The 23,569-nt window shown below is 42.6% G+C and overlaps 1 protein-coding gene across 11 annotated transcripts in view; it reads right to left on the bottom strand.

Annotated features, from left to right (window-relative positions):
• ARHGEF11 (Rho guanine nucleotide exchange factor 11) overlaps nucleotides 1-20,317 on the bottom strand; it is an 83,449-nt gene extending 63,132 nt beyond the window's left edge. For all 11 annotated transcript variants that reach the window (XM_080649253.1, XM_080649262.1, XM_080649252.1 and 8 more), the window contains exon 1: nucleotides 18,265-20,317. Coding sequence is in view for 9 of the 11 variants with exons in the window: in XM_080649252.1 (XP_080505378.1) it covers nucleotides 18,265-18,296 (32 nt within the window). In the remaining 2 variants the exon portion in view is untranslated. The remainder of the gene's footprint in view (nucleotides 1-18,264) is intronic.
• Between the last annotated feature and the right edge of the window lie 3,252 nt (nucleotides 20,318-23,569).

Genomic DNA, 23,569 nt, shown 5'->3' with positions numbered 1-23,569 from the left:
GAATGTATATGGCAGGCCCCTGGCCGAGTAGCTCAGTTGGTTAGAGCAGTGTCTGGATATGCCAAGATTGCGTGATCAATCCCTGGTCAGGGCACATACAAGAGTCCACCAATTCTATATAATAAAAGCCTAATATGCTAAGTGTCTGGTTGTCCAGTCGTCCGTTCAACCAATCAAAGCATAATATGCTAATGATATGGTAAGGCCACTCCCTATGACGCGCACTGACCACCAGGGGCAGACAGTAGACCGGTCGACCAGTCGCTGTGACATGCACTGACCACCAGGGGGCAGATGCTCCGACCAGTAGGTTAGCTTGCTGCTGGGGTCCGGCCAATCAGGATTGAGCAAGACAGGCCGGACATGCCCTGGAGCCCTCCCACGTCCCTCTCCAGCCCCAGTAGTGCACCGGTGGGGTCCCTTTACCTGGCCTGTGCCCTCTCACAATCTGGGACCCCGTGGGGGATGTTGGAGAGCCAGTTTCGGCCCACAGTCCCACAGTCCAGGCCAAGGGATACCACTGGTGCACAAATTCATGCACCAGGCCTCTAGAGAATGCATAAATATGTAGAACAACAAATCCATGTTTTTTTCTCTCTTTCTAAAATCAATTGAAAATTTTCAAAATGTATATAGCCGGCCCTCACTGGTTTGGCTCAGTGGCTAGAGCGTTGGCCTGCGGACTGAAGGGCCCAGGTTCAATTCTGGCCAAAGGCACATGCCTGGGTTGCGGGCTCGATCCCCAGTAGGGGCCGTGCAGAAGACAGCCGATCAATGATTCTCTTTATCATTGATGTTTCTATCTCTCTCTCTCTCCCTTCCTCTCTTAAATCAATAAAGAAATATTTTTTTAAAAATGTATATGGCTGGAGAAACGTAAAGACCTCAAAGGTTGCTATGAGGGGGAAAAAGAGAATACAAGCTAAAATGTTTTTTAAAAAAGCAAAACAAAACACTGTAGAAATAGGGCAACAGTACCCAACTCATAGGACTCTTATGAGTATAGCAGCATAAATTTTAGTACCAACAGTAACACCAGGTCAAATAGCCTTGCTTGCATTGTCCCTGGCCTTAGGTAAGTGAGGTTTAAGGCTAGATGCAAAGGCCGGGCCATACCATCTAAGATGAAAAGGAAAAGGAAAAGGAAAAGGAAGGAAGGAAAGAAACATCTATAAAGATGTATGTATTTCTTTCAGGCTTTCAATAGTAATCAAGTAAATACAGACAGTCTGGATGGGTAGGATGCAGAATTTATCAGGGCAGAGCTGTTTAAACCTTTTCCTATCAACAGTGAGTCAGTCTCTCCCATCCAGGGCTGCAGGGCTTGCAGAGTCTCTTCCCCCGTGATTCTGAACAGTCCTGCCTCTAAATCCCCAAAGCATAACTATGGCTCTTACTATACTTACTTGTTAAGTTGTAACTACTTGTTTCTATGTCTGTCTCTTCCTTTAGTCACTAGATAGTGTCTGACATACAGCATACACTAAATATTCATTGAATGAATAAAGGAATGGATACAGAATTTAATAATCTCCTTTTTATTTTTCAAGAATTCCTAATGAGGAAATCCAAAATCTGCTTCACAGGTCTAGGAGGTCTAGGAAAAAAGTTCTAAAACCCAGATTTTCTCCAAAATTAAAAATATATACAGATTAGAAATGAAGAGGTAAAACCGTCATTATTTGTCAGGCAAGCTAATTCCAAAATCTTAGGGAATTAACAAAAAAGCTACAAGAATTAATGAGTTAGTTTAGCAAGGTTACAGGATATAAGGCCAATATAACAAAAATCAATTGTATTTATATGTAAACAAAAAAATAATTGAAAATTGGTACTTAAAATATTATCAAAAAATAAAATATTTAGGGGTAAATTTGACAAAAGATATAAAAGACCAGAATACTAAAACATACAAAACATTGCTGAGAGAAATTAAAGACTGAAATAGAAGGAGCACTATACCATGTTCATAAACTGGAAGATGAAATATTGTTAAAATGACAATTTTTTCCAAACTGATCTATGGAGTCAACACAATCTCAACCACAATCCCAGAAGCCATTTTTGTCCAAACAGGCAAACTGATTTTAAAATCTTTATGAAAATGAAAAAGCCCTAGAATAACTAAAAGCAGTTTTGAAAACAGAAGAACAATGTTGAAAAACTTGTATTATCTGAGTTCAAGACTTACTATAAAGTTATAATAACTAAACCAGTGGGTTACTGATATAGATCAATGGAACAGAGTAGAGTCCATACCACATATATATGATCAATTTTCAGCAACAGTGCCAATGCAATTCAATCAGGAAAAAAAATATTCTTTTTAACAAATAGTGCTAGGACAACTGGACATCCATATGCCTAAATAAATAAATAATCTTAAACTTTATCTCACACCCTATATAAAAAGTAACTAGAAATAAATCATAGATCTAAATGGAAAAGCTAGAGCAATAAAACTTCTAGGAGAAAATCTTACTGACTTTAAATTTGGCAAGGATTTATTTATTAAATATAAAGAGTACAAACTATAAAAGGAAAAAGCAATATATTAGATTTCATCAAAACTTAGAACCTCTGCTCTTCAAAAGACACTGTATGCAAATTTAAAACAAGTTTTAAAAGACATTGTTACGAAAATGAAAAAGCAAGTCACAGACCGAAGAAAATAGTTGCAAAAACATATCTGACAACAAAACTGTATGTAGAATACACAAAGAACCCTTACAATTTAATAACTGAGTTAATACTAGGCAATTATGCCCAATTAAAAAATAAACAAAAGACCTGAACAAACACCTCATCAAAGAAAACATATACATGGCAAATAGGCACATAAAAAATGTTCAGCATCATTAGTCATCAGGGATATGCAAATTAGAACCACAATAAGACATTACTGTGCACACTTACTAACAAGGTTAAAATTAAAAAGACAGACAAGATGTAGAGCAACGGGAATTCTCATACACTGCTAGTGGGAATGTAAAATTACAAAACCACTTTGGAAAATAATTTGGCAATTTATGATGTTAAACATACACCTACCATATGACTCAGCTATTTCTATCATCGGATTTACACAAGAAAAATGAAAACATATCCACACAAAGACTTGTACATGAATGCTCATAGCAGCTTTATTTGTAGTAGCCCAAATGTCCATCAACAGGAGAATGGATACACAAATTATCCAGAAAATATAATGCTATTCAGCAATAAAAGGAACACACTATTTATACATACAACAGAGATTAATCCCAAATTGTGTGAAAGAATTCAGACAAGAAAAGAGGACATTCCATTTATGAAGAATTATAGAAAATGTGAACTAATCTATAGTGATAAAAAAGAAATCCCAAGGAGATTTCCCTGGGGATGGGGGAGAAGAGAAGACAGAGATTACAAAACCACACAAGAAAACTTTTGGGGATTATCGGTATGTTGCTTATCTCGGTGGTGATAGCGTCACAGATGTATACATGTGAAAAAGTAAATCAAGTTATATACTTTAAATGTACACATTGATTGTACATCAAATATACCTCCATAAAACTATTTAAAAAAACAAAACAGCCTTAAGGGGAAAAAAAGTATTCTAGGCCCACACTAGAAACTAAACATTGCCCTTCTTAATTACAGAGATATAGGCACAGACTCTTTTTACTGGTAATACAAGTCTGTCCTAAGACATTCTGTTTATTATGCAGGTCACAGTGTTGCCAGATCATAAAACGAGGCAATGGCCTTTGGATTTAAAACAGGGGAAAGCCACAATATTTACACACACTCTTATATTCTATCTTTTTGTACATACAAATGATAGTTTAATCAATGAATGCACGGCAAGTCCCAAATACCCACATTAATGAAGAGACAGCATAAATAATCAGCAAAACCAGAAAATCCAAAAAGCATTTTCATTTGCTTTTGCAATTTAATACATGGTTTTGTTTTGCAGAAGACATTCTTGGGCTTTGACTAACATTAAAATGAACAGTCATTTTTTTCCTATTTTATACTAGATCAGGAGCCAAGGAGTTCACAGATGGCAAGGGTAAATTACAATACTGACATCAATAAAGCAACTGAGTTACATGTAGACATTGAGAATTCTAAAGCATTCATACATGTCTACCAATGTTACATACTTACAGTTAAACGTCTGCCCATGTGCTTCCCACTAACTCTTCTGAGCTGCCCCAAAGAGTTTTTCTGGTCCTCTAAATGCTTATACCTCCATGTAAAATGTGTTATAGCTTGCCTATGCACACATCAGAAAAGGTGGAAAAAGCAAAAGATTTAATGCTGAGATTCTGTCTGTAAATTCTCAGCAATTGCAATCTCAGATGATGCAGCTGTTATGTAGGAAGGAGGGAGAGACAGGTGTGATGGGTATACAGTTCAGGTAGAAGAGAGCTGTTCAAGAGAAAGATACTGAGATTTCAGGCCACATGGACATTTAGCCAGCAGTATACACTCTCCTTACACACTTTAAAGAGGGCACTATAGAGATGCATCCTTCCAATTCTAAAGCCTTTATTAAGTATTTACTTGGGCACAGCAAACGCTGAGTACTTTAAAAAAAAGAAAAAAGAATCACATATGTCTTTGTTCTGTAATGCTCCTGAGTGGAAAAAAAAAAAAAAGAGAGAGACAATGACATGGACACATTTAAAATCAAATGAATAACCATCAAGGACATATATTTCATTATCATCCAAAATGTATCCAATATTAAGTCCTAATTGTGTGGCCATCTGATTAGAGCATTAGAGAGACCACCTTCTGGGAGTTTTCAATCTAAGCAATAATAAGGTTTCAAAGAAGGAAAAACAGCCCAGCCTAGGCCAGTGTGACTCAGTTGGTTAGAGTGTCATCCCATACATCGAAAGGTCGCAGGTTCAACCCCGGTTGGGGTGCAGAGAGGCAACAGATCAATGTTTCTCTCTCACATCAATGTTTCTCTCTCACATCAATGTTTCTCTCTCTCTCCACCCCCCTTCCTCTCTCTCTCTCTAAAATAAATAAAACAAAAACATCTTTGGGAAAGAATTAAAAAACAAGGGGGGCGGGGAAGATAAAGAGCCAAATAAGTGAAATCAACTGTCGGTTATCTATGCTAAAAGAGAGGCAAAGTGAAGCACCGGAAAGAAAATTAGCCTAATTAAAAAAAAAAAGTATTGCATTCCTATTCCAGTTTTGACACTCTGTAGTCACAGGTAAACTGCTTAATTTATGCCTCAGTTTCTCCATGAGTACCCTAATCTCATAGGGTTGTTATAAAAATTAAATAAAACTATATGCATAAAAATTCTCATAAAAATACAAGCAAACCAAACCATTACTATGTAAAAAGGATTATATACCATGACAAAGTGGGACTTATCCCAGGAATGCAAAGTTGGTTTAATATATGACATTTCTCTAAAGAAGATATACAATGATCCATAGCACATGAAAAGATGTTCAACATCATTAGTCATTAAGGAAATGCAAATCAAAACAATGAGATACTACTTTACAGTGTACCTTTTTTATTAGCTATAATTAAAAAGACAGATAATTAAGAGTTGGAGAGGATGTAGAGAAATAGAAAACCTCACAAATTTTTGGTGGGTCTGTAAAATGGTGCAGTCACTTTGAAAAAGTCTGGCAGTTCCTCTAAATGCTAAACACAGAACTATGCTATGATCTAGCAATTCCACTACTAGGTATGTACCCAAGAGACTGCAAACATATACTTGTACACATATACATGAATGAACCTTGAAAATATGCTAAGTGAAAGAAGCCAGTCACATAGGGCCACATACTGTATGATTCCACCTACATAAAATGTCCAGAATAGGCAAATCCATAGAGACAGAAAGTAGATTAGTGGTGGCTTGGGACTGGGGGAGGCGCAATGGGAATGACTGCTAATGGGTACAAGGTTTCTTTATGGTGTGATGAAAATTTTCTGGAATTAGATAGTGGTGATGATTGCACAATTCTGTGAAAATATGAAAAACCACTGGGGACTTCTGATCAAGATGATGGAACAAATAAACACTATGCTTGTCTCCTCCCACGACCACATCAAAATTACAACTAAATTACAGAACCACCCCTGAGACAACCTGAAGACCAGCTGACTTCTCGCACCTGTTTCCCATCTTTTCCAGCTTCTGGAGGTGCCTGTGTGCCTTGGCCTGTGGCTTTGTCCTCCATCATCAGAGACAGTAACATAGCATCCTTCCGCCCCCCTGACCTCATCTTCTGACTGAGGCCCTCCTGCCTTCCTCTTATAAGGATTCCTATGATGTCACTGTCCCCCTGGATCATCCAGGACCACCTCTCATCTCAAAATCAGATTCACAGGTTCAGGGGACAAGGACATGGACTTCTTTGGGTCGTTCCTCTGCTGACCACAGCTCTCCAGACTGAAGAACTCCAGCCATGGTTGGGGAGGGTCCCTGAACAGCTGGATGGTGAGTGGCTCAACACATGTCTGTGCCCAAGAGTTGAGTTCTGCCCCAGGGCTCCTGCTCTCGGACTGCTGTGGGGTTTGCTCTAAGAATCCACAAAAACACAATCGTGGGTGGCGTTTTTCAGGGCTGAGTGTAAATCCATGTTTTTCTGAAATCTTTGGCACTTGCTTTGCTGGCAAACTACAGAGAGGATGGGTTTGCACTTCCGAAAAACAGGATCAGAAAGTCAGAACAGCCACTGCATGTGTGACAAGGTTCACATTCTTGGAAAGTGTCTGTGTCAACAGGAGACATATTTGGAGTCCTGCACAGCAACGTTCATGACACCAGTTGGGGTGACAGCACTGCTGACAGCACATGGCTTTCCTCCTCACATTTTTCTTTATCACTATACTTTATAACAAGAATGTCTTGTTTTTATAGAAACAATAAAATCATTATTCTAAAGAAAAAAAACCTGACCTCCCCTTGACTCATCTTTCCTTTAATCCTGTCACATATCCCCTCTAGCTTCTCTCACAGCAGTTATAAACAGATTCTAAATTCTTTTATGCTTTAGATCATAACTCATTATTAATAACAATAATAATAATGAGAAGTAGTTGTTATATAGCTGTCTGTCTTCCTTAAATAGATGTAAATTCTAACTATCCCCGGTGCCTAGAACACTGCCTAACATTTAGTATGTATTTAATTAATATGTTGAATGAATAAAAATTTCCCATATCCCACACTAACAAATGGGAAGTAGGATCTTAATAAGGGAGTGGTCTCTCCCCTATGCCTTGCCTACTACTTTCTCATACTGCCAGGCTTCAAGTTCAGGATTAGTGAAAGGCCTGAGCTAAAGCAGAAGCTGAGCTATTAGCCTTAGGCTAGGCACGGCTAAGAGAACCAGGATTTCTTCTGGGGTTCCCATGACTTCATTAAATGATCCTAAGGCCTGAAACGCTCTAACACAGGCCTTGTTCTGCACCTACCATCATCCACTGACCCACACCAATGCCTCAGATTCCTGGAGCCACTGGTCTGGAGAATCTAGGGAGTTTTCTAGAAATTCTGAGAAGCAACCCCCTGATTCACAGGGTAAAAAGAAAAGCAGGAGAAGAGGGTGAGACTAAGGTCAGAACACTTTTGGGAACCTTGGTAGTGTGGTCCCTGAACCCCATTTCAAGGGGAGTGACAAGGGCCCTAAGAATAGCGACTCCAGAACAGCATGGGATCCCTATTCCTATCCCTGGAGCAGAGAAGCTATTGGGAGTGTGCGCTGCTGCAAGGACAGAATGACCACTCTACAGACATATGTTCTAGAGATGTAAGCTCTTTGATACAGGAACCACGTTTTAAAAATCATATTAATATTCTAAAAGGAATCAATTACATGGAAAATTCAGAACCTAGGAACAGTTTGGGGAAGGAACCATATTAGGAAATTTATTCTCTCACTTAATCCAAAACTGAATTACTAAAATTATGTACATTTGATTTTGACATTTGCTATAAAATTTGACATTTCTATAAGATTTGTTCTAACCTTTTTTTTGGGGGGGGGGTTGTTAGTTTACTTTGAAATTATAAAAAATTCTATAAACCCACCTATCCCTGAAGATCTCTAGTAGATAGGATTTATTTGCACCTAAGCCAATGATTGAAAGGGCTAAACAAGGTTTCACAGATGTAGGGCCCAGAAATTCACTTTAGTTTAGCTTACCTGTTTCAATTCAACTTATTTAACCAGTATTCGTGGAATGTCTACTGTATGGTAGGCACTAGGTTAGGTGTCAAGGTTACAGAGTGACCAGCCTTTGCCCCCAAGGTGTTCACAATCCATTGAAGAAATCCACAACAAAGAAAAAGTTCTGTTATAAGAAGGTAAGAAAAGCTAATGAAGAGCACAGATGTGGTAAGACAGTGGCTCTCCAAGTATGGATCACCTGGACACTGTTAAAAATGCAAATTCTCGGGCCCCAGCCCCAATCCAAATTTAGTGAGAAATTTTGGGCTGGGGAACAGCAATTTGTATTTTAACAAGCTCTCCAGCTAATTCTAATGTGTACTAAAGATTGCAACCTTTGATTTAAGGCAACTTAGCCCTACCTTGAAAAATTAAACTAAAAGTCTTACTGACAGGGACCAGGAGCTACATTTTTTCTCTTCTTTCTGACCAAACTCCATAAAAGAACTGACTAGACTGTTATCACCATTTCCCCTTTTCAACCCACTGCAAACTGGCTCCTGCCCCTCTTCACCCTTTCACCTGGAGGCCATTCAATCCTCCTCAAGTCCAGACATTTCTCTCTCCTTCCCATCCTTCCCAACTTGGGAGCATGACATTGCTGACCTTCCCTCTTTTCATTTCTGAGGTTCCACACTGCCCTGGCTCCTCCTGCCATCCCTCCACCCCCTTTTGCCTCACCTTCAAATTAGTGCCCCTCGGGGTTCTGTCCAAGGCCCTCTTCTCACTATCCACACTTTCCCTGGACAGTGCCATGCTTCCACTACTCTGTCTAGATGGTGATAGCCCACAAATGTGATTCTCTATACCAGAACAATCTCCTACCTCCAGATCTACGTATGCAGCTGCCTGCTGAACATCTTCCTTTGGTCTCCCACAGGTACTTCAAACTCAACATGTCCAAAGGCATGCTGACCTACCCCCTTTACTCTTCCTTTAGCGTTCCCTTTTTCATTAGTAGTGCCACTAGTAGCCCAGGCCAAGAATAAGGATGTCATCCTTGACCCACATTCTCCTCACGACCTACCTCTCCTCACATAACATAACCAACTACTCAATCTCTAATCCTTCATTTTTCACCATCTACAATGTCACTTCCCTAGTTGAGGTCAACCTCACCTCCTGCCCAGATGACTATGATGGTCTCCTAATGCAATTTCCCTCTCTCTATTCTGTCATTCTTTCAAGCTAACCATCCACACTACAGCCAGGGAAGCCAGGGAGATCTTGTTTTCTTAAAGGCGCATCTGATCATGTCACCTCCTACTTAAAGTCTTCCAATGGTCCTCCACTGCCCTCAGGATAAAGTCCAAACCCTGACATGGGCGATTACATGCCTATGGCCCCAGCTCCTACCTGTTCTTCAGTTTCATTTAGTTAATTGTTCTATGATCTTGCCATCTGATCAAAGCTACTTTAAATGCCTCCCATCTCCCCCCCCCACACACACACACACACCATGTCCTTTCTTGTCTTCATTCTTCTGGATGTGCTGTTTCCTCTGCCTGGACTTTCCCTCTCAAGCCTGGCTATCATTTTTAGGCCTCAACCACTAGGTCCTCTCCTCCAGGAAACCTTCTTTAACATTGGTCTCACATGCTTCATAGAAGAGAATTTGGGGTGTGATCATACAACTCCTGCTATTTTCCCTCCCCTCACAAACCACACTCTCCTTGAGGGCAGGGAATACAACTTATTCCCAAGGAATCCAGTGCCCTTAAAGGCAACACACCAATGAGGATTTGTTAAATGGACCAATCTTCTTATATGATGGATAACGTGAATATCCCTAAACCTCAGACCCTGTTCCTGTGAAGACATGGAAACCCTAGTGGTTTTTTGCCCCTCTCCTTAGGGCTCTGAGGAGAAAAGGGTCTGTGGTTCTAGCCTCATAAAAGGTCCCATTCACAAAGCTATTTACTGCACTCTCTCTAGCACCTCCCACAGAACAACGGCGGCCTTTCTCTGCCGCAGCAGTCTCTTAGAGGGAAACTTCTGAGGGAAATAAATGGGGCCAGCCTGGGGCAGGCAGGACAATAGCAGGGTGGGCCCTCTGCCCCTCAGACTCCTGCAGGGAAAAGCAGTCAGGAAATCAGGCTGCCAATGGGGAAATCCCCCCAGCCCTGGGATGCTGAAGAGAAGCAACCCCAACAAGGCTGCTCTGTCCCTAGAAGAAATACCAAGTGCCCAGAGACCTAGCACCCAGGAAGAACAAGGGGGATTCGTGATCTCAGTTCCTGGCAGCAACGTTTAGAGTTGCTTTCCTGCAATCCCTTGGCTAGAGGCATGGAGGGAATTTGAAATGTCAAAAACGAGCTAGGGTTCAAGTCAGTAAACAGCCAGTAGAAATATACCTTGTATAAAGAGAACTAAATAGGGCACTAGAAGGAAATCCAGAAAAACGAAGGGACATCACTTCTGAACCCTGAGTAACAAGATATAATTACCAACATAAAACATACAAAGAATGGAAGAGCATCAACATTTACTTATAATAGTTCACCACATGCTAGACATTCTATTAGAACTTTTACATAAATTATTTTACACAAACAAAAAAAGAGTTGAATTGCTCTATGCATGTGCCAAAGAAATGCTAATAAAATATATAGTTTGATGGTAATGACCAGAAAAGGTTTCCTTGCAGGAAATAAGACCCAAAGAGTTGGGGGAGAGAGAGAACACTCATGTAAAGGTGTGAAAAGAATGAAGTGTGCCCCGGAAGCAGGCTAGTCTACCTGAAGGAGGGTGGCAGGTGCAGTCATCAGACCTAGAATTAGGGAGATGTGGGCTGAACTGAAGGAAGAAATCATGAATCCCAGGCCAAGGAGACTGGGCTGAGAAGGAAAGAAAGACACTGGGTTTCTAGCAAAGGATTACTTTAGGCTGAGAACTTATGCACCTGATTTTTAACTACTCTGTTTGCTTGCTATGCTACCAGAGCCATGCCTTTCAGTCCTTGGTTTAGAATCAGCATAGGCCTGAGCACGCAAACACAGCTGAGGAGAGTTCGGGCCAATCTGGAGTCCTTGTCAAACTAAATGCCTTAACAACACTCACATGTTTGGCACTATAGAATTCACTAAACGTTTTTACACAAATCATTCTGATCACACAGTTAGTTAGTGGCTGAGCTGGAGCTCACACAAAGATCTCACTCAACATCCTAAACCAGGCATCCTCAAACTACGGCCCGCGGGCCACATGCGGCCCGCCGAGGACGTTTATCCGGCCCGCCAGGTGCCGCTGCCTGTCCTGCTTAGCAGCCGACTCGTTCCGGGCCCGCAGTGCGCATAGGAATTTGTTCATAGTTTTTTTTTTAAACTATAGTCCGGCCCTCCAACCGTCTGAGGGACAGTGAACTGGCCCCCTGTCTAAACTCTTTACAATTATGCCACTAGGGGCCCTGGCTGGGTAGCTCAGTTGGTTAGAGCAGTGGTCGGCAAACTCATTAGTCAACAGAGCCAAATATCAACAGTACAACGATTGAAATTTCTTTTGAGAGCCAAATTTTTTAAACTTAAACTTCTTCTAACGCCACTTCTTCAAAATAGACTCGCCCAGGCTGTGGTATTTTGTGGAAGAGCCACACTCAAAGGGCCAAAGAGCCGCATGTGGCTTTCGAGCCGCAGTTTGCTGACCACGGGGTTAGAACATCAGGTTAGATCCCTGGTCAGGTCATATCCAAGAATCAACAAATGAATTCATAAACAAGTGGAACAACAAATCAATGTTTCTCCCCCCCGCCACTTCCTCTCTCTCTCTAAAATCAATCAATAAATAAAAAATTATGCTACTATGATGGTTTCTGCATAGATATTCCTTCAACCCTGGAATGAATGTGAAACTGAGGAATGATTAATCAGAATCCATCAAATATATGTGAAACTGAGGAATGATTAATCAGAATCCATCAAATATATGCTAATCTCCTCAAATCATGATTCAAATCCCTAAGGGATATCCCAGGACTCACTCCCCTTCTCTTGCTCTCTTTAAAAGGTTGCAGTGAGGAGCTCTAAAACTCTCTGGTAGACATGGCCTAACCTAAGGGGCTTGGCAAGTTAAGTACCATTTGATATGCTACACTCAGTGAATTGCTGGGTACCAGGAGAGACAAAGTGATTTTTTAATGATGGTCTTATTCTCTCTAGCAATAGCACTACCCTTCTCTCATCAGTCAGTCTCAACTTGGGAATCAAATTGGATTCAGCCTTGTTGATTTTCCTTTCAAATTGTCTTTCAAATCCTGCCCCTCTTCTTCCCCCCCACATTATCTTTTGCTAAGATTGCTGCAAAAACTCCTCGCTGGCCCTCTTGGCCCTAAGCTCTCTTTGCATATATGTATTAACATCAAAATTCTCTCTTTATTTTTGGATAATTGTAAGGTGCCTGTCTTTGGATAACCAAATTATCCAAAATTGATACTATATGATTTTTATCACCATATATTACATAAACCTAACTGGCTCCCTTTTTCCTACCATATCCAGTGAATAGCTTTATCCACTCCCATACCTTGACAACATAATTTCTCTCTGCTTAACAAAGACCATCTAGATAGACACTCCGTATTTGGTTCTGCCCCAGAACCTTTGCTTATGTTGTTCCCCTTGTCTGAAATGCCCTACTCAATTTCTTTCACCTAAATCATTTCTGACTACCCCTCCCCTGGCTATTCTCATGAACACCAACTTTCTACTCTTCGCTAAATATACCTTTTTGGTATATATCAAGATTCAGTAATAAAAAGTACTATCTTTTTATTGTTTTGTTAACACTTCCCAACAAGAATGCAAACTCCACATTCTTACAAATTATTTCCCAGAACATCAAGAACTGAGCTGAGCATGGAGCTATTCAATAAATATTTGCTGTCCAACCAACCTGGGCATGTGCCCCCAATTGGAACGAACCCAGGACCCCTCAAGAGCCCAAGCTGACACTATCCACTGAGCCAAACAAGCTAGGGGGCTAACTTTCATATTTTTTTGTCTATTCTAAATGGGAAGACAGAGACTGATAGTACTTAAGACCATTAAAAATAAATTTGTTAATCAAAGGGTGCTCTTTCAGAAATGCTTTTGTGTATCTAAAGTTAAGTTTAGCTTGCTCCTGCTCATAATGGATATTAATTGCCAAATGCTTCATCTGCAAATCCCCTGTCATCTTTTATCTCATCCCCAGATAGGACAAGAGCACATTTTGGAGAGGACTCAGTATTTCAGGGGACTTACTCTTTGCAGCTCTGGATACCTGTCACTGTTCTGGGAAGCCAATCTTCTAAACTAGGTAGAAACTCAGCTGAGTGGTGATTTCTTGGTTCCAGGGCTCAATAAGAAGAACCTGAAGCATTCCAGGAACCACACCACACCCCCTGCTCAGATAAGCCATCTCTTCAGCCGCAGCTACAAACCTTCCCCTCAGCCTGAGGCTCTTTCCTAGGAAAGGCCTACCTACCATTCCCCTCCCTCTTCTGCCTTCTCTTTCTCCCTCCTCCACACACCTTATATGAAATTTTGCCTCTTTTAGAAAAAAAGGCTACAGACTGGAGAAAGGTTGCATTCAATCTCAGATCCCTATTGCTGGTCTGGATTTATTGAATTAGGAAAAGTCATATGCTTCTAAAACAAGGAACATCCAGAGATCACAAAACAAATCTTTCCTATCCCCATCTAAAGGAGCCGAGATAGCTGAAGCCTCCATGGAAATTCCTGGGAAGGAGATTCAATAACCTCCTCTCATATTCTCCTAGTATTATCACCCAACCCTTACCACCGCAAAAGCATTCCTTCTTTCTAACTTCATGTGCTTCTGCAACAAAAAACCCTGTTCACTCCGGTTAAATTCTTCAAAACAATGGAAAGCTCTTTCAGTTACTCTTAATTTGTTTTGGGCTGCTTCAGAAAGTAGTGCATGAAGCTAAATCGAGTCCATGTGTTTACCATCTAAAATTTATATACAGTTTTACGATTTAGAACACAATTTGAAATATATTATCTTATTTGATTTACTCCTTTCAACAGCCCCGTGAGAGAGATGCAATAAATGTTATAATCCTCAAATGACACACTATGTTTGTGAACTGGAAAGCATTTCATATGAATGAGCTATTGCTTTACATATGAGGAAACTAGAGGCAGTATGTGACTTGCCCAAGGTCACATAGTTAAGGGGAATGCCAGGCTCAAATTAAGAACTCTTTTTTTTTTTTTTTCAAATTAAGAACTCTTGGCTTAGCCGAAACCGGTTTGGCTCAGTGGATAGAGCGTCAGCCTGCGGACTGAAAGGTCCCGGGTTCGATTCCGGTCAAGGGCATGTACCTTGGTTGCAGGCACATTCCCAGTAGGAGGTGTGCAGGAGGCAGCTGATCGATGTTTCTCTCTCATCGATGTTTCTAACTCTCTATCCCTCTCCCTTCCTCTCTGTAAAATATCAATAAAATATATTTAAAAAAAAAAAAAAAGAACTCTTGGCTTAAATCTAGTAATTCTCTGTTTTGGTCCTCACTTGAGCTAACTAACTCTGCACAGAGAAAAGCTGTTTTATGGATGCAGATTTTAACCCATCAGGCCATCTCAAAACATTTGCCATGGAAAATGAGGCCAGTGGATATAGATGACAGTAAAATTCATTACCATTCCTGTAAAAATAATTCAGTATCATTACCTCTGCTTGCAATATCAAACACATTTTTAGAAACTCTAGAGAAGAATATATACTAATGGGCAATAAGCTGTTCATGGACAAAAACTGAAAGGAAATAAGAACAGGTATGCTTTAGTAACCCATTTTCCAGTAACAACTGATTAACACTAAAAGATAAATATTAGTCAGAAATACTCCATGTTTCTTTGAACCCAGGAATCACTCCCCAAGAAGGGGTTAAAGACTATGTCAAATAAATATTCCAAAGTCCTTTTTACTTTGAGCCACAGTATCTCTCCACGGACATCATCCTCCATCGTGTTGCTGACCTCCTAGAAAATATATATCACCTGGAGAGCCTTCTCTAATCGACTTCACTTTAACTACATCTGAAATTAATACATGAATGCAAAGTCTGAAATTGAAGAATTTATACTTGCTGACATTCATTCATTCTAACATTCATTTGTCGATATTTACTGAACACTTACTCCATACAAGGTGCTAAGCTAGGCACACAGGACATACCTGAGCAAACCAAACACAGTCTTTTATGGAGCTTGTAGTCTAATGTTGCTTGTAAGTGGTTTTCAATAGTCTTAGACCTTTCCTAGCTCCCCAATTAGATTGCATGCTCTTTGTGAGAAGAAGTGCATACTTCAATTTTCTAAATCACTCTTATAGCATCTTACACTACGCTCTCTACACAGCAAATTGATAAACTAAGAGAATCCTTAACTCCATAAGCAGGGGCATTTACTTCCACTCAATCCCTCCGGGATGATATAAGATTGTGAATTATTTACTTATTCATTTGTCCAGCACGAATAAGTCTTTATTTATTCATTTTATTTTCCCAGGGAAAAGAGGGGAAGGGAAAGGGTCAGCATATGTTACAAAATGATAGCAAAAAGAAGTACCCAACACAGCAAAATCAACCATCAAATAAACAGTCCCCAGTGATGGGGGTCATGAAAGTCCAAGGCGGGCTCAGTCTCCTACAGTTCAGAAATGCAGGGAAGGGACCAAGGAAAGAACCGACAGGTACATGCTTTCCTGCAGATTGTGAATTATTTAAAATCCTCGGGGTCGTGAAACTGGGATGTCAAAAAGTCCAACATAATGAATCTACAGCAAAAGGGATAAGATCCAAAGCAACTGGAGATAACTTGAAGGGGGCAAAGGGCCCAGAACTGATCCTCTAATGGGCAAGGGATTCGGGGCAGGAGTGAAAGTGAGGAGCACTCACTCTACAAAGCTGCATTATGCCACAGGAGAAAATGGGGCTTTAGCCATAGAAATGACAGGTGCGAGCCCCAACACTGTTAAAAAGTTCAAAGGAATGATGAAGAGCATCTTACCCCACTGCCAAAAAGAGAATGAAAGAGTGCCCCACTGTATACAAAACTATTTAGACAGAGTGGGGCCATGAAGAGCCATGGATTCAGAATCAGAAGATCTGCATTTGAGTCCAGATTCTGCTAAGAGTCAGGCAAGATGGCACTGGGCAAGCCAGGTACCCTCTATGAGCCTCAATCACCCCTGTAAAATGGGAGTAATGACCGCTGATTTATCTGCCTCACAGAAATACTGAGGCTCAAATGAGGTGCTCCTATGAGAGCACTTAGGACAATGTACTGTGCTCTACCAACCCTGAGATGACAGTGAGGATATACAAACTCCCAGAGGAGCAACTCCCAGTCCAGGAACGCTCACTGCCTCCTTCCTGTATTCCCTCAACACTTAAGTTTCCATCTTCTCATATCCCTGAATTCAGAGGAACCGTCCACCATCCACATATCAAAAATGCAAATTCCAAGAGGGGGAAAAGGGCCGCATGTAAACCATCTCAACTCCTTGCCTTGACATGCCTGTTCTCCCTTTATAAGAGTCAAACTATGGAGTGTGGCTCAGGTGGTTGAGCATTGCCTAGCACACCGAAAGGTCACTGGTTCGATTCCCGGCCAGGGCACGTACCCAGGTTGTGGGTTCAATCCCTGGTCAGGGACATGTGAGGTCAATGGTTCCCTCCCTCTCTCACTCTCATTCTCCCTTCCTCTCTAACATCAATAAACACATATTTTAAAAAAATAAAATAAAAGGTAAAGGATGGAGGTTCAGACATACACTTTCTGTTCTTTGTGACTATCTGCCTTTTCCTTTTCACTGCAAAGTCTGTCCTCTGAGGACTACTGAACTAAGCTAAACAGGACTCCGAAGCAATAAGAGTTACTGTTTGGGGGAGAGAGACTATATGCACTTCAGGACACATCCCATAGCAAAAATATATATATATATTATTTTTAGCATGACTTATCAGTTAACTGGACTATGAAGAAAGCAATTACTCCCTTGCAAGCAGTCTTGCCTATCTCTTTCATATTTGTTCCAGGCCCAGGCCTTCCATTTGCGTGTTCAGTCCTCCATCCTGTTAGGATGAATGTGCAGTACCCACAAAACAACCCTCTCTCAAGATTCTCAAGGAGAAAGGTTAAGGGGGGCTGGGGAAAAAGGGAAAAGACAGACACCTTACAAAGTTGTAAACTGTATTGTTACCAGTAATGGGGAGAACAGACAGACTCTGGGGATGGGGGCGGGGCATCCTGTGCTCACACTCTAAGGGCCAGTGCATATCTATTTGCCCATCAGGCCTTTGGTCCCAAAACAACTCCTTCCGGCTCTAAGCAGAGAGAAGGCCCATTTTGCAGTCAAGCTTATTAAAAATGCCTTGGAAGATTAAATCTAGAGCATTAGCCAGTTGGCAAGTCTCAAGTTAAACCCTAACCTTGGAGAGGAAAAAATTCTAATGTGACCTATTCATTTGGGAGCCGTTAAAGAAAAAAAAAAAAAAATCCAGCCCTGTTGGGGTGCAAAGGGTGTTTCTGTCCCATCATTCAGACCACCAACATCCTCCCCATTCTAGAAATGGGATCCACCCCATCACCAAACCCCACCATTCCACAACAACCAGTCCGGTGGGGGCCCTTACCCCCAGCAGCTCCAACACCTAAAGCCAGTCCCAATCCACCCTTTCAAATTCACTTACCCTTACCCAGGCTTTCCCCGTTCCCTACCCACTGGGCTGGCAAGTTAAGGACTCAAATTGGGCCTCTAGCTTGGCAAAAGCCAAAGTTGGCTGGAGGCATGTGCCCCTCCTCCCCACTCCTGGCCTCACTGTCTATTGCTTGTATAAAAAAAACAACACACTGAATCAGGAGATGTTTTGAATATGGATACACAACAGGGAAGATAAACACACATGCCCAGGCAGTCCCCAGAGATCAATGCATGCTCCTACCCCACCATTCCCACAGTCCGCCCAGGCCCTTCTTTTGCAACCTTTTATCAAAATGCAACACCCTCCCTCCCAGTCTTCCCCTAAGTGTTGAATATTGGCAAACCTACCTGTCTATACTCTGGGGTAATCTTACACTCATGGTTTCTCGGTGTCTCCACGGTTTCAGAATCTTGCAGTACTGATGTCTTGATCAGGATTGAATCCTTGCAATTTTTAAGAAAGATGAGAGGAGGGCCTCCCAACTTGAAGATTGAATTCTTTTTCTCCAGCTCTCAGGACCCTAGTAACTGAAGCTCCATTCTACTTTACCAGTTAACACGGTCTACTTTCTTAGTCCCCTTTTCCCCTCCCCCTTCTTAAAAAAAAAAAAAGAAAAAGAGGAAAATCTATGACCTTAGAAACCAAAAACTCAACCACAAATCTCTAAAAGGTTAGCGCTATAGGCTAAAAAACGAAACACAAAGAATATTCCCTCAAAGTATCAGTCTTACTACAAAATACAGATAAAAACCATCCTTTTAATCCAGTTTTCCCAGCTGTCCTTCTGTTGGTAAGAGCTTCAAGCTCCAAGGGGGAAAAATTCTCCGTTCTTCAATGCTTAAAACGACAACAGATTCATTTGAGAAAAAGGGGGTGGGGGGAATGAATAAATCCGAATTGGCACTTGGAAAAAATATCTTCCAGCTGATTTGCACAGCAAAAAGAAAAAAATTAAACCATACAATAGTATGTAAACAAAAGCACTCCTTCCAAGTCCAGTATAACCCTGGAATCAAAATTATGAATTTCCTTTTTTTTAAAAAAAAAAAAAAAAAAGCTTTTACATGAAAGGTTCTGAAATTCTTAAGTGAGCCAATCGCACCAGAAAAAAATAAAAAAACACCTGAAATGCAATGCTTTTTACCTTTACAATGGTAGCAATAACCACAAACCAGAGAAAACCTCCTCTCCTTTTCTTTTTCCTTTAAACTTGCAGGTTTTTCCACCTACCCAGCCTGAATCTCAGACCCAGCCTAGGTTCGGCCTTTTTCTGAAAGACATGCCCTGAGTTAGTTCTGCTGTTCTGCTTGTCCACATCCAGGCTCCGATATTTTCTGTTGCCTCAGCCTCCATGAAACAGATTTCGCTTCCTCCCGCTCGCCCTTCGCTCCCACTCTCCCGGCCTGAACTGCTCCCTTATTATGCGGACTTTGGATGATTATTGCGGATTTGAGTTCGGGTGGGATTTCCCTCCACACCAGCCTTCTGGAAAATCCGGCCGCCTGCTTCTCTCCCGGCCTCGGTGCCTCCCCTGCCTAAACGCGCAGGACCCGCGGCGGCCTCCGGCTCCGGCCCCGCTCGCCCCGCGCTCGACCGCTGCGCTCTGGCCTGGGCGGCCGCAGGCTCCAGCTCGGGCTCAGGCCGGGAAGGCGGCGGCAGGCCGGCTCGGGTGGGCGTCCGGCTCCCGGCGTCGCGGCTGCGCTCGCCTCCTTCCGGGCCCCTTCCCCTACGGCTCGGCGCAGGCCCAGCCGGCCGCCCCCTCCGCGCCCTCCTTCCCCCGAGCCTTTCTCCTTCCCTCGCTCCGACGGGGGCGGGGCCGCAGGCTCCTCCTCCGCGCGGCGAGGCCGCCGGCCTTTCCCCTTGCGCCGCGGCCGGACCCGGCGCGGCGAGCCGACCGCTTTGCCTTCGTGGGGGTCCTGCGGCCGCGGCTACTGCCCGCCCGGCCGCCGGCCGCTGGGCCGGCCCCTCTGCTGGGCTCCCTGCACTCTCTGCCCCCGCGACCCCGCACCCGCACCGCCGCGCCTCGGCCCGCCCCTCCGCGGCCCCACCGTCGCCGGCCCTGCCCCTCGGCGCGGCCTAGCTAGTCCCGGGTTTCACGGCTTCCGACGCTTCGCCCGGTCCGCTCCGCTCCGCCCCGCCGGCGACCCCGGCTCCGACTCCGCGCCGTCGCGCGCCGCCGCCTTCACCGCCACGCCGCCTTCTCCCGCGGCTGAGGTCCCCCCTTTACTGCTCTGCGCCCGAGACCCGACCTTTGTCCCGCTCCCGCTGGGTTCCAGGCCCCCTCCCCACGTTCCAGGTCTTGCCTCTGCGTTCACCAGCATCGCCCTGCGCTCCCACCGCCTCTGCTCACCCTCTCTCCACCTCTATTTTCATCCTACTTTTCAAAAATTTGTCGCGGCCCTAGCTGGTTTGGCTCAGTGGATAGAGCGTCGGCCTGCGGACTGAAGGGTCCCGGGTTCGATTCTGGTCAAGGGCACATGCCCGGGTTGTGGGCTCAATCCCCAGTAGGGGGCGTGCAGAGGCAGCCAATCAATGACTCTCTCTCATCATTGATGTTTCTATCTCTCCCTCTCCCTTCCACTCTGAAATAAATAAAAGTATATATTTTTTATATTTGTCTCACCTTCCTGGGAGTCAGGAGCTCTTTGTTTCCTCCCATTTTGGGGGCCCTTCGCACTTCTAACACCCAGTGACTTTGGGGAAAGAGACCTTTACTTGGTTGATTTGGTGGGGGGCCTGCGGGAGGCAGCCTACGATCTTACGCTCTCATATCCATGTTTCTCTCTTCTCCCTTTCTCTCTCTAAAAATCAATAAACTATTCTTTAATAAAAAGAAAAGCAATGACTTTCTCATTAATAGACTGTCATTTTCACTTTAAGACACAGATGACATAGATTTTTGTTTTTGAAAGTAAGTGCTAAATAGTAAACTCTTGGCTGCCATTTCTAATCATAGAACATCCTATCCTATGAAATAAAAGGCTAATATGCAAATAGACCAAAGGGCAGAACAACCGAACAACTGGTCGCTATGATGTGCGCTGACCACCAGGGAGCATGTGCGGAACATGGCGAGCTTGGCCGTGGTGGGATGGTGGAGCAGGTGAGCAAGGGCGCCATATCCGCCCCTGTGCCTACTGCAGCCTCACAGCCCACAGTTTTTTCAAGGTGCACAAATTCATGCACTGGGCCCCTAGTTGTAAAATAAAAACGTGTATCTCCTCTATGCTCAATATCTCTTTTGAGGTCCTTCCCCAGGAGATAACCAATGAATTTCTGTAGAACAAAGATTTTCATGGTCATTCTCCCTGTCTTTACTAAGAACTGTAAGGTTTGTAGCAATTAATAGGCTTAATTTTGTTCAGTGGATGGGCAAGCATTATGAAGAAAATGAATATCTGTGCATGGCATTTCCACTGGTTCCTGGGAAAGTCTCACATATTGCACGAGACAGATAGCGTTTAAAGTGGTGACCCAGAAAGAGTGCTTGGTCGGTCTGTATGTTAAAGATAAGTGTTAATAAAGCTAATTGCTTTTACTATAGTTAAATACAATTGTAAATGCATTCTTAAATACTTTCCTCATGAACATGAGTGCATTTCTTTGTACACTCCGCTTTGAAGCCTATGGGGATGGGGTGGCTTTAGCAGGATAGAGTTCCCTGAAATTAGCTGGCTATGTAAGCAAATTGCAAATCTCAAGTTAAGGGAGAAAAGAGATTATATTGTGCCCAACACAGACTACTGTAGGAATTTCGGAGCAGCTATTGGTTAATGGAAAGAGCACTAGACAAGGAGTCCAAAGAACTGAGTGAATTTGTTTTGGGCTGTATACTTTCCTAGCTTTGTTACCTAAGGATTAATTAAGATCAAGCCTGGCCTCTGTAAACTATAGTGCTGGGCAGGAAAATCAGGATAAATGTTAAGAAGTGATTTTGAATTGACATAGTCCTTTTTAACTTTTTTCCACAGAATTCTTCATAAATGAATCCTTTTTTAAAAAAATAAATCTTTATTCAGACTATTACAATTATTTCTCCTTTTTCCCCCCATAGCTCCCCTCCACCCATTTCCCACCCCACCTTCTGCCCTTACCTCCCCCCCCACTGTCCTCATCCATAGGTGTATGATATTTGTCCAGTCTCTTCATGAACCCCCCATACCCCTTTCCCCCTGAGAATTATCAGTCCACTCCCTTTCTATGCCCCTGATTCTATTATATTCACCAGATTATTCTGTCCCTCAGGTTTTTAATTCACTTGATTTTTAGGTTCACTTGTTGATAGATATGTATTTGTTGTTCATAATTTTTATCTTTACTTTTTTCTTCTTCCTCTTCTTTAAGAATACCTTTCAGCATTTCATATAATACTGGTTTGGTGGTGATGAACTCCTTTAGCTTTTTCTTGTCTGTGAAACTCTTTATCTGCCCTTCAATTTTGAATGATAGCTTTGCTGGGTAGAGTAATCTTGGTTGTAGGTTCTTGCTATTCATCACATTGAAAATTTCTTGCCACTCCCGTCTGGCCTGCATAGTTTCTGTTGAGAAGTCAGCTGACAGTCGTATGGGTGCTCCCTTGTAGGTAACTAACTGTTTTTCTCTTGCTGCTTTTAATATTCTCTCTTTGTCTTTTGCTCTTGGCATTTTAATTATAATGTGTCTTGGTGTGGTCCTCTTTGGATTCTTTTTGTTTGGGGTTCTGTGGGCTTCCTGGACTTGTAAGTCTATTTCTTTCACCAGGTGGGGGAAGTTTTCTGTCATTATTTCTTCAAATAGGTTTTCAGTATCTTGCTCTCTCTCTTCTTCTGGCACCCCCATAATTCTGATGTTGGTACGCTTGAAGTTGTCCCAGAGTCTTCTTACATTATCTTCAACTTTTTGGATTTTTTTTTTTGCTTTTTGCTTTTTCGGTTGAGTGTTTTTTGCTTCTTTGTAATTCAATTCTTTGACTTGATTTTTGTGTTCCTCTTGTCTGTTTTTGGGTCTCTGTATAATATTTTTTATTTAAGTCAGTGTATGTTAAATTTCTAGTTGGTCCTTTTTCATATCTTCGAGGGTCTCGTTATATTTATCGGCCTTTTCTAGGATATTCTTAAAAAGCCTTATAACCGTGGTTTTGAATTCTATATCCAGTCGTTTGTTTTCCTCCATTTCTTTTGTTTGTGATCTGATTCTTTGACGCCGCATTTTCACTGCTTCCCTGAGTTGGTAAGGTAGATTTGTGTGCTAGGTTTCCAATATGGCCCAGTGGGTCTGCCTCCCCAGTTAACCTGAGGTGGACACTCTTGGTGCACCCCTTTGTGGACTGTGTGTACAGCCTTGTTGTAATTAAGTCTTTATTGTTGTTGGTATCACTGGGAAGAATTGACCTCCAGGCCAGTTGGCTGTAAGGATCAGCTGTGTCTATGCTGGGGGAAGTTCGGTGCTGGAGACAGCCTTATAGGATTAGACTTGCCAAATTGCAATAGCCTCTGTGCTCAGCTTGGATGGGGTGGAGTCTCAGTCTTGGCTTCCCGTCAGCCTTGCCCTTGCGCGCACATGCGCGCCTTCAGACCTCTGCCTTCCCGGCTCCCAAGTCTCCGCCCGAGAGTCCAGACTCCCCCCACAAGAGCGTGGGTCCCCAGGGGCTCGCCTGGAACTGGGGTTCACTGC

This window comes from Plecotus auritus (assembly GCF_963455305.1).
Source record: "Plecotus auritus genome assembly, chromosome: 12".
Classification (NCBI taxonomy): Eukaryota; Metazoa; Chordata; class Mammalia; order Chiroptera; family Vespertilionidae; genus Plecotus; species Plecotus auritus.
Note: the sequence above shows the minus strand (reverse complement) of the source record. Positions and strands in the feature narration are given on the sequence as shown.